Source organism: Cydia pomonella, chromosome 20, assembly GCF_033807575.1.
Source record: "Cydia pomonella isolate Wapato2018A chromosome 20, ilCydPomo1, whole genome shotgun sequence".
Lineage (NCBI taxonomy): Eukaryota > Metazoa > Arthropoda > Insecta > Lepidoptera > Tortricidae > Cydia > Cydia pomonella.
The window spans coordinates 9062871-9073726 of NC_084722.1; the positions used below are offsets into that span (position 1 = coordinate 9062871).

Sequence of the window (10856 nt, forward strand, 5' to 3'; positions counted from 1 at the left end):
TCCCCGCAGGCGGTATAATGACTAGTGAAACTCATAAGTTGATAGTTGGGTCGATATAAACTCATAATGGCATGCGTTTTGGATATCTCCCACACCCCGCATATGAGCCCTATCGATTAATGAAAACAGTTCCCCGAATTCCTATGGCATGCTTTATGGTAATTTCCCGCACCCCGCACGCGGGCCCCATCGACCAATGAAACTGAGCCATTATGGAATCTTAAAATGATATTTGACTAACGTGAATTGCTTAACTCCGTATAAAATCGGATATCAGGATATTGACGACATGCCAAGTTGGTCGTAAACTTCTAAAAGACGATCTCGATGCGTCCGTCCAGGTCGCGCAGCACGGCGTCCTGGTGGCGCAGGTACTCCTGCAGCATCATGTAGTCCAGATGCAGGTTCTCCAGGTTCTCGCGGTTTTCTGACAGCATCTAAAATATTGGGATAAGCATTACTTGAGGCTGTCAACACCCAATTTCTTGGTTCATGATATCAGCGGTCAATGCCACTGCGAGCGGGACAGCAATATAATTATTCGCATGCGACAGAGGTAATAAATGGCGGGTAATGTACGAAATTGTTCGTGCTAGCTTACTTTAGCCGTAGCACTGGCCTCGGCCTAATCTCATCATCCCTATTTACCGTGTAGCCGCCGCCGCCGTCGCCGATGTAGTTCTGCGTGACGACGCGGTAGACGGCGCCGGGGTCGAGCGGCGCGTAGCGCGGCACGGCGCACTGCACGCAGCGCACCGCGGCCGCCTGCACGCGCGAGTTGACGGGCTGCGATGCGTTGTATACGACGCGCAGACCTGGAAGCGGTATTTTCTCAAACTTGTAATGAAATGTGGACATGACTTACTTCAAATTAGGTCCGGAAATACCACATATCAGGCGCGATGAGTCAAGATGATATGGTAAGGAATTTCATACAGCCTTACACACCTAGGCCTGTAAGGCAACCTTCTTTCGTTTTTAAACGTCAAATTATAGCACGTCTTTGCATTCAACCTTAAAAAACCTATAAGCAAAATTCTGCCATTATGTTTTTTTTATTTTTTTTTGTCTTTATTGTTTTTTTTTTTTCTTTTAAGTAAGTAAATATTCTTTATTGTGCACCATACAGTTAAAAATAGACAGGAAATGAAAAAACACGTAAAAGTTAGGTAACAACAGGCGGTCTTATCGCTAAGAAGCGATCTCTTCCAGACAACCTTTGGGTAGCAAGAAACTATGAACTTACAACACTGAACGGGTAGTGCCGGGTCTTTTTTGTGTTTGTTAAATATTATTCAGGGGCTTCAAAGGGGAACAAAAATTTAATTATTTTTGCGCCACGACGAGAATACGGTTTAGGAGATACAGCTCCATAAAGTTTTTTTTTCAGTCATGCAGAAATCTTTAGAGGGCTGTATCTCCTCCTCCTCCTCCGTAGCGTAAAAATAATTAAATTTTCGTTCCACTTCTAATAACCCCAAAGTAATAATAACAATCATCATCATCATCATCCTATTTTTTTGATTATTTCATTGCAAGTTTGAGAAAAGCACTATACAAATCTCGGCGAGAAACGGGGTTGCCGGCCGCGTACCCCTATCCCTATATCTACTTGGTCTGCAACCCTTCGTTTCCCGTCCTCTATAGTAATGTACTATTGTGTCAATACTTTGATAGGAGAGTTGATGATGTGGTTTTTACACTTCTTACGGTGCCAGACGTCAGAGCTAGTAACGACAGTTATAATTATAATACGAAACATATCGACTTTCGTTTGTCCGGCTGTTCTCTACATGTCGCATTTCTCAACTGACTATCGTAAAATATTGTGAGCAACCTCAACTTTTTCTATCCAGTTTTAGACAATTTTAACGGAACGGAACGAGACTTACATTTCATTCTAACATCAACACCGGCTCCATTGAGACACCACCGCAGAACTCCAGCGCTTCCAGCAGATGCTCCCCCTTCAGGTCATACATACAGGTCATTCTGTATCGGTATCGCTAACAGGAGTATCATGAGGAGTAGGTCGATCCCATTTGTAAACGCCAACTCACCTCCGATTTGCAGCATGCGTCCGCTGTAGAAGAACCCGGGCTCCATGGAAACGCCCACGGAGAACTCCAGCGCTTCCAGCAGGTGCTCCCCCTTCAGGTCGTACACCTGCACGTAGTTCTCGAACGGTATCGCCATCAAGAGGGCCTCTGTCGTCACCTCTGTGAAAACGGGAAATTATTGATTTTTGTTGAAAATGTGGATCGTAACAATTTGTTTATTTTCAATTTACTTAACCACTCACATGCTTCATATTTTTCAGTGACTTCTATTATTAAATATAATAAAATAAGCGTGACAGCTGGTAACTACAGTTACCAAAAGCAAGTGAGTGGTTATAGTTTCCGTAGCTATCTGCCGAAGAGAATTTGAAGTAGAGGTGGATTGTCAAAGGAAATTTTGTAGCCACAGTGAGTTTACTGCCATCTTTCGACACATGATTAAAACTTTTAGAACGCCATTTGACTTAGAACCTTATTCTTACACTGATGTCTTACCGGGCATCGGCTAAAGTTTGTGGCATATATACTTACTTTACTCTTTAGTTGTGGCGCCATCGCTCAAAACGATGCCGTCACCTTTGGCCTTTGATCTATTAGATGGCGCTACTTTATGATATTTAACAAATTTAACTCATATCAGTGAAATAATAAGGATCAAAGTCAAATGGCGTTCTAAAGTTTTAATAATCATGTGTCGATGGATGGCAGTAAATTTACCTTTCCAATCCACCTCTATTTCAAATTCTCTTTGTATATCCTTTGCAAAAACGGCATAAAATTATTAATTCGCGTTTAACATTTTAGCGTTTTAGAACGCGTTAGGAAGTGGGGATAAACAAATTAAGCCTTTTAATTTGGTCCACCCTGCTTATCAAAGAATCAGGTCTTAAAAGTTAGGTCAGATTAAATTGCTATTGTCCAGTCTTTTAACCAGACCCAAATGTTTTCGTAGCTTCTCTTCATTCGCTTTACATCGATATATCTGGCTCATAATACATTTTTATAGTGTTTTGTTAATTAAGTTTATCTATTTGGCTAGAGGCTGCCATAGTTATTTTATAATATTATTAATAATACGAAACACGATCTAATAAGACGTTACCGCCGCGATCGATGGCCGCACGCAGGCCGCCGGCGTTGATCAAGCAGACGTGCGCTTCATTCCACGAGCCATCCTTAGCGCGCTCCATCAGCTGTAATACCCATTAATTACAAATAAATGTCCGTATGATATTTTGGCAGAGACTTCTTGAAACGTATTTTCCATTTAGTCCATTACTTGTGTTTCTGTCACACATCTCAACTTGCACAAGCTATTTACTAGTGGCTTTGTGTACTGTAGATTTCGTGAATCCCCATGTCTCCGGCATTATAGAAAAAATGCAAACTCTGAATTGACATTAAAATCCATATAATTAATAAACCTGCTCGCAAAATCGGTTATTAAGAATGCGTCCTGTAGAGTCGGAGAGTCGAATTCAGACAAAAGCACTTTTGACAAAACTGAAGCTGGGATGCTTCGCGCTTGCTCGGGCAATGATCGCGCAAGCTCCATTACTCTCACCTGATGCAGGAAGCCGTCACAAGCCCAGCTGCCGATGTTGCACTCCCGCGAGTAGCAGGAGCGGCTGAGGGGAGTCAGCAAGCGGCCCAGCACCTCCTTACCCACGGCGTCCACTTCCGCGCGCCATGGCTCTAATTCTGCCATCATTTGAGGGTCTGCCATCATTGGATTGAGATATTCATTACACACAGGAAAAAAATACGCATCAGAGAAAAATTCTCAATTTCAAAATACGCTGAAGGTTTTTTCTTTAAGTACCTACACGAATTTTAACTCATACCTTGTACGATCGAGGTTCCCAGGAAAATAGGCACTCCCTCCCAACCCTGGATGATGCCGGCGTCATCGATAAACAGCTTGATGTTACCCAGGTACCGAGTGTAGCACGACGCTTGGACTACCAGGATCTACGGAAACATTAATGCTTGTTTGGTAAAGACCGCTTTCGTACATAAAATAGGCTCTATATTTTAATGTAGAAACTTGACTAGACTGTTTAGGACCGTTATCTGTGATCCTATTCCTATGCGGAAACCTACATAAGCACCTAAAGAATCACTTAAATAATTAAGAAATTATGCAATGTAAAGGTTTTTCTTATAATTCTTACACGATGTCCATCACTCCTCACTACAGGCGTAGGGTAATCCCCACCCACCGAGTCGCCGCTCGGGGAGTCCCCGTTGTACAGCAAAGTGTGCGAGTGAGCGCCCACTATGATGTCCACGGAGGACGATATCTCCGCCGCCATTCTCCTGAAAATGAACATACCTATTCGAATATTCTACTGCCTCAGATTGGCGACAAGTCTCTTGCATTGTCTTACAAGCAGAAGTATCTTTAAGCTTAAGAGACGAGAGGCGTACGCTTGCATTATGATTTTCAGATTATATTATTAGAACACTCAACTGCCAAACACCCCTACTGATAGTATACCTAATCATCATCATAAAAATAATCGTGATGAACAATGACTCTGGTGGTAAGCATTGTTTTATGGCCTGTAGCGATGGTACCCCTCCCCCGTTATCTATCTATCTATTCCAGCTTCATCGTCTTCCATTATTACGCCACCGATTGTTTTGTCACCTGTAGCGGTGGTACCTCTCCCGCCACCTATCTACCTACAAAACGGCAGTGTAGCCACAGTGAAACAGAACTATGATGATGTCGACGCCTTGTTCCTCCAATAAGGCCGCCTCGCGTCGCAGTTGTTGGCTTCTAATACCTCGTCTTCCATTATTACGTCTCCGATTGTTTTGTGGCCTGCAGCGATGGCACCGCCGCCCCATTACCTATCTACTTACAAATCGGCAGTGTAGCCACAATGAGACAGCACTATGATGATGTCGACGCCCTGCTCCTCCAAGATGACTGCCTCGCGGTTGATGGCTTCCACCTCGTCTTCCATTATTACGCCTCCAATTGGCGCTGAGAACTGAAATCATAAGAGTTTTTAGTCTTAAGGTAAAATCTTACCTCCATTTTGACAACTAAATTAGATAGCGCTCTGTCATACCTTGTTAGTACCTATTAATAACAGAGTTTGCGCTTGATAACCTAATATTTAGTTACCGTATGATTTCCCCCCTCCCCCTCCCCTTGGCTATCGGCCATATAAAGTGCCCGTGGTTGCCCAGTATTTGGATGTGGCGAACACTGAACATCAATGGAATATAGATACAAACCACTCTAAGCAGCACTCCAATGATGCCGATCCTGCGCCCCCTGCGCTCCAGCACGATGTGGTTGCGCAAGTAAGGAGTCAGCTCCGGCTCGAAAGTGGTGTTCACGTTGGCGCCGAGCATCGGTGCGTTCAGTCGCTCCAGGTATGGAAGCAGGCCTTCGGGCCCGTGGTCGAACTCGTGGTTGCCCAGCACCTGGGTGAGGACAAAATTCAAGTTTTGACCGAAAAATTCGCTGTTTTAACCCTTTTCCAGGCATATTATCCACGATTTATCGACTCGACCACGTACACGCCAATATAATTTTAACTTTAAATTAGAATGATTTAAGGTTCAAATTAGGTTGCACTTTCAGGAAATATGACTTTTCCTCAAGGCCAGATTGGATTATATAATTTATGGAAAACTGTAGATTGGTACGACCTGGAAAACGGTTAAGTGATTGTAGTTCTGTACCTGATGATTATACTAAACAATTGGATGGGACCAATATAAATAAAAAATACTGAGTGTACCTATACATATATGTGATTACCTTTTCCGCGTTCCTGCCCTGTAAGATTATCGTACCTAATAAAACATAGGTATATACGTTCTGATAATAGTACATTACGATACAAGTGCGAAAAATAGGAAATTCAAAACGAGTGGCGATAAATTAAAACACGACCGAAGGGAGTGTTTTAAATCGACACGAGTTGCGAATTACCTATTCGCAATGTATCGTACAACGTTTTACAGTACATATGGCCCTTTAAATGTTCGACACAGTAACGTAATATGCTACTTCTCGCACTAGTGCTATAAAGTAGCCCCATATGTACTGTAAAAATATTTATCCGAACAGAAGTTGAAGTCATACATCAATCAATCAGACAAAATACCTACTCGAACCCATTAATCAGGTTGTCAAATCAATTTGTTTGCGATATTTTTATAGCCATACTTATATTACTATTACATATCTGATTATATGGATTAAGTAAATTAAGACTGATAATATAAGACTGACTTGATGTTATTATTTTATTTATTTATAATGAGAATGAGCAGGGGCTCATTCTCAATGCAAAGAGTTGCACTACGAATTTTCCTCTCTGGACATTGAAATTTTGGGAAATATTTTTACATAATTTGATAGCTATGATTAATAGCAAACGTAGGGGACGTTTGACTTTTTTCGATTATTGTATTATTATAAAAATTAAAAGCGAATAACAAATTTCATACATAATTTTATATGCTTGTAACTAAATAATTAAAAATTCGAAAAAATCAAACGTACTGGCATAACTGTGGTTGATAATGTTGATATACAACAAATTATGTCAAAATATTTTCAATAATGTTAACATCCAGAGAGGATAATGAGGACTACGCTTGTATGAAAAGGTGATTTCTCGCGGGTCTTCCACATTCGTCTTAAAATTAAAGACCTACGTACTTCGTTGGAAGACTTGGAAGTATGTATGGTCATCAACATGACTGTTGTTTCCGTGCAACTTACCTAAATATTTAGGTGATAATTAGGTTGCTATTGTTGCTGCATATTATTTTTCCAACATTTCAATAAAAGGAATGGCAAAATATGAAGAGTTTTCATGTCACTATTACGTTGCAAAAGGCTGTAATCAGATTGGTACGGCATCCATGTTGAAGTTGCAGTGATTTGCAAGTGCTGACGCGATATATGCGGATCGATTTAAAGGTAATAAGACACTAACGTGTGCGTCATGCGGCAGCAGATTCATGAAGTGCTGTGACACGTTCCACCGCAGGAAGTTGTACCAGATGGTGCCCTGGAAGGTGTCACCGCCGTTCAGCACCAGCGAATCGGGCTCCGCCTCGCGTGCCTCGCGGATGGCGGTGTAGAGTCGCGCGTAGCCGCCGATGCAGGAGTCGGAGGGGTTGCATATTGAGCCCGAGGGACTGATTTCTTCGAAGCTGGAATATTCGTAGCACACCATTGGAATAATTCCTTAGGCAACGGGTGGAATAGGTCAGGGGCGGCAGAATTTTGAAAAGAAGAGCCAACACCAGTAGAAAAGTTTTTTTTCATACCACGACGGTGGCAAACAAGCATACGGCACGCCTAATGGTAAGCAGTCACCGTAGCCTATGGACGCCGCAATTCCAGCGGTGTTACATGTGCGTTGCCGACCCTTTAAAAATCTGTACACTACTTTTTTGAAGAACCTCATAATGTAGACCCTCGGGAAAACTCGGCAGGTAGCTCAGTCTACAGCCGGAGCGTCTGTGGGAGGAAGTTCCTCTTAAACCGCACCAGTGCGAGAACATTTCGCTTCTAGGGTTTGAGGATGGACACCGTGCTGACGGCGGGTGGTGTGGTGATAGTAAGTAGCCATCTTGTCATATACCAAGGTACCTACCAGGGGCGGCGGGTCCATACAACTCGATTCCCACCGGCTTGCCTAAAATTTATTGCTAAATAAACCAAACTTATATATCATCATTAAAATTAAAAATATATCCATAATGAAAACACTACGTATTACGTTACCTTGGAATTGAAAACACGATTTACTAAAGCACTAATCATAGCAGGCGCGCGAAGTGAAGCTAAGCTTGACTATTCATTCATGCGCCACTAAACAGATACGAAAACTCACGCACACTCTCATAAAGTTTGCTACAGAGAGTCCACGCGAAAGAGCTTCAAAGCAACTCGGTCTTGTATCGGGTTATTCATTTGAATAAAAACCTTAAACGTAATAGCATAAGGTTTATATCGGAAAAATGCACGCACATATTCATAATCCATAAAATTGTACAGTATTTTGCTATCATTGATAACAATTTTTGTAAAAAACTTAAAAAAAAAAAATATGAATTTTAATAGAATAATCCAAGAATCTTATGTAGTCTCAAGTTTAATAATTTGATAAAGAACGTTTCTTCAAAGAAAGTACTGTTTGTAGGTTTGTAGTAATAGGTTTTAGAATTTGTGTTTGTGAACACTCCCGTCCCGGTTGTTACCAAGGCTTGTTGTTATTATTAGAGTTTTAATTAATGTTTTTATGTGATTTTACTTACTTGTGTGCACAAATTTATATATAAAGTTACTAAACCAGTGATATTTTGTATGTTGTGTGTATGATAGTATAGCAAAGGTGGTTATACACTAATTGCAAAAGGTCGCGCCCAAGGACACACCTAGCGCACGCCTCACTTTTATCATGAAAAAAAAGTACATAATGTTAAGGTGTTTTTTTGTTCCGAGTTGCCTAGCCCGAATTTTTTCGCGCCGCTACTGGTACCTACTAGACTTTACACTACTCTACACTACTTGGTTTGTAGTTTAGTTTAGTTTAAGTAAAGGTTACAGTTAATTTTGAAACAATGTCAAGTAATGCAGAAGAATTATATAAAACGATCCAATATTATTGATCTAATCTAAAGTTATAGTTTATCCCCAATTTACATTTTCATATGTACTGCTAATTATATCGCACACAACTGTATATAGTTTTTATAAAATAAAATGTACTTACTGTGCATGGAAGTCGTTGAAGTGTATAATATTAAGTTCGTATAAGTCGTCCTGTGCCGCGACGGCGACCAACAGACACGCCCACACGACTAGCTTGGCCATCGCGACGTCAACACGCGGACGACGGACCACAACTACCGGTAATCCTCAAAACGCTGCGTATCGAAGATAAAACGATTAGTTTGGTACTTTATTTCGTTCAGATAAACGGAATGCCAGAATATCGGCGATATTTCAATGCGATAAAAGAGTTCTGAATCTCGGTTCATCAGATCATTGGCGGAGAGTCACGCCTACAAGTTCCTTAGACAATAGGCAAGTTCTAAGGTTTTTCCTTTTTCTTCAGGAGCAGTCGTCTCAAAATAAGCAAATCGGCATTTTGTGGAAGCTACACCACTGATATGTATCGTTCACAGAGTAATATTTCACTTTATAAAATGATAGAAGGCTATCTATACGTGGGTATTCATTTATTGTGCACTTTGTTTTATTAGATCCACACGGTCGCCGGGCACTTGCGAATGGGAGCCGATGACTCTTTCACCGGGCGCTTCGAGTCCGATGTCAGTATTGTACTGCCTGACAATTACATGTTTTTTATTATTATTAGTTAAACACATAATAATATTATGTGTTTAACGTTTAAGTACATATTATGTACTATCTAACTAAATTAATAAATCATCTTAACCCATTCATGGCCATGATCCGTCGAGCGTACACAATACGAAAAATATTTTTTTTTGTGTTTCACTCGGGGGCAAAATTTGTTTAACCCTCGTGCTTTGAAACTCTCGCAACCCTCAATATTCCATTTTTGAAACCACTCGCTACCCTCGTTGTTCAATTTTGGAATCTTTCGCTTGCTCGGGTATCAATATTCACGATCGATTAAACAACAACTTTTCCCGTTGCCCGAAAAGACTATTTCCGTTATTTGTTGGTCGATTAGTAATTGTCTGGCAATATTGACGTCAGAGTCGTCAGACTCGACACGCCGGGCGGAGGAGCCTTGCAAGAGTCATCGGATCCAACATCGCAGTGTTCGGCGACCGTGTGTATCTAATAAGTCCGTATGTGCGCCGTCGTTTAAACCACTTAGGTACTAAATCACCAGTATCCGCAATACCCTTTGACGAGTCGACCTTATTGTTGGTAATACTATAGTACTTATCTGTTGTGCATTACATTTGTGATTCATGTTCCATTAGAAAAAGATGCTCGATTCTAACGATGTATGTCATAACGATATTTATCGAGAGCATTACCTATATACTTATTGCGAATGTAGACTAAGTAAGGGTCGGTTGCACCAAACCGTCTGTCATCGTTAAAGCGTTCGCTAAATTGTATTGTATGGGAAGTTCATAGATCTCTGTTACGTGACGTTGATCAGTCTGTTAACTGTGTTTGGTAGAACTGACCCTAAGAGCTAGGGAAAATTGTCAACGATTCATAGAGCATTGACTTATTATACAGCGAATTGTCACAGTATACAATAATGTCATTAAATCAATTGGCGTAGACAGCTTAGGGATTTAAATTTAAGGTAAATTACATGTTTTTGTTGAAAAGTAGGTAATTTGAGCAAATCGGTATGTTATTATTATTTTCAGCACACATAGGTACGTACCGCTGTCGGTTACGCGACGACGGCACGTTGTAGGTTTGCCGCAAGAAGCGAAATACGTAGACAATTTGACGCCCTGGCAAGTCATCCGCCCTGTGGGTAGGCAAAGAAGTAGAAGAATGCCTGCTATAGACAAATACGATTTTTAGGGTTCTGTAGCCAAATGGCAAAAAACGGAACCCTTATGGATTTGTCATGTCTATCTGTCTGTATGTCCGTCCGTATGTCACATCCACTTTTTTCCGAAACTATAAGAACTATACTGTTGAAACTTGGTAAGTAGATGTGTTCTGTGGACCGTATTAAGATTTTCACACAAAAATAGAAAAAAATACATTAAATTTTGGGGGTTCCACATACTTAGAACTGAAACTCAAACATTTTTTGTCATCAAACCCATACGTGT

General features: G+C 41.0%; 1 protein-coding gene across 1 annotated transcript; it reads right to left on the bottom strand.

The window, feature by feature from the left end:
- Nucleotides 1-104: 104 nt before the first annotated feature.
- LOC133529204 (apyrase-like) lies at nucleotides 105-9434 on the bottom strand. The gene is made up of 11 exons (XM_061866870.1): nucleotides 8822-9434; nucleotides 7034-7253; nucleotides 5313-5504; nucleotides 4932-5062; nucleotides 4235-4379; nucleotides 3905-4031; nucleotides 3625-3779; nucleotides 3163-3253; nucleotides 2061-2219; nucleotides 649-815; nucleotides 105-437 (listed from the first exon to the last, which is right to left on the bottom strand). The coding sequence occupies exons 1-11, from the start codon at nucleotides 8920-8922 to the stop codon at nucleotides 312-314; spliced, it is 1614 nt and encodes a 537-aa protein (XP_061722854.1). The 5' UTR covers nucleotides 8923-9434; the 3' UTR covers nucleotides 105-311.
- Between the last annotated feature and the right edge of the window lie 1422 nt (nucleotides 9435-10856).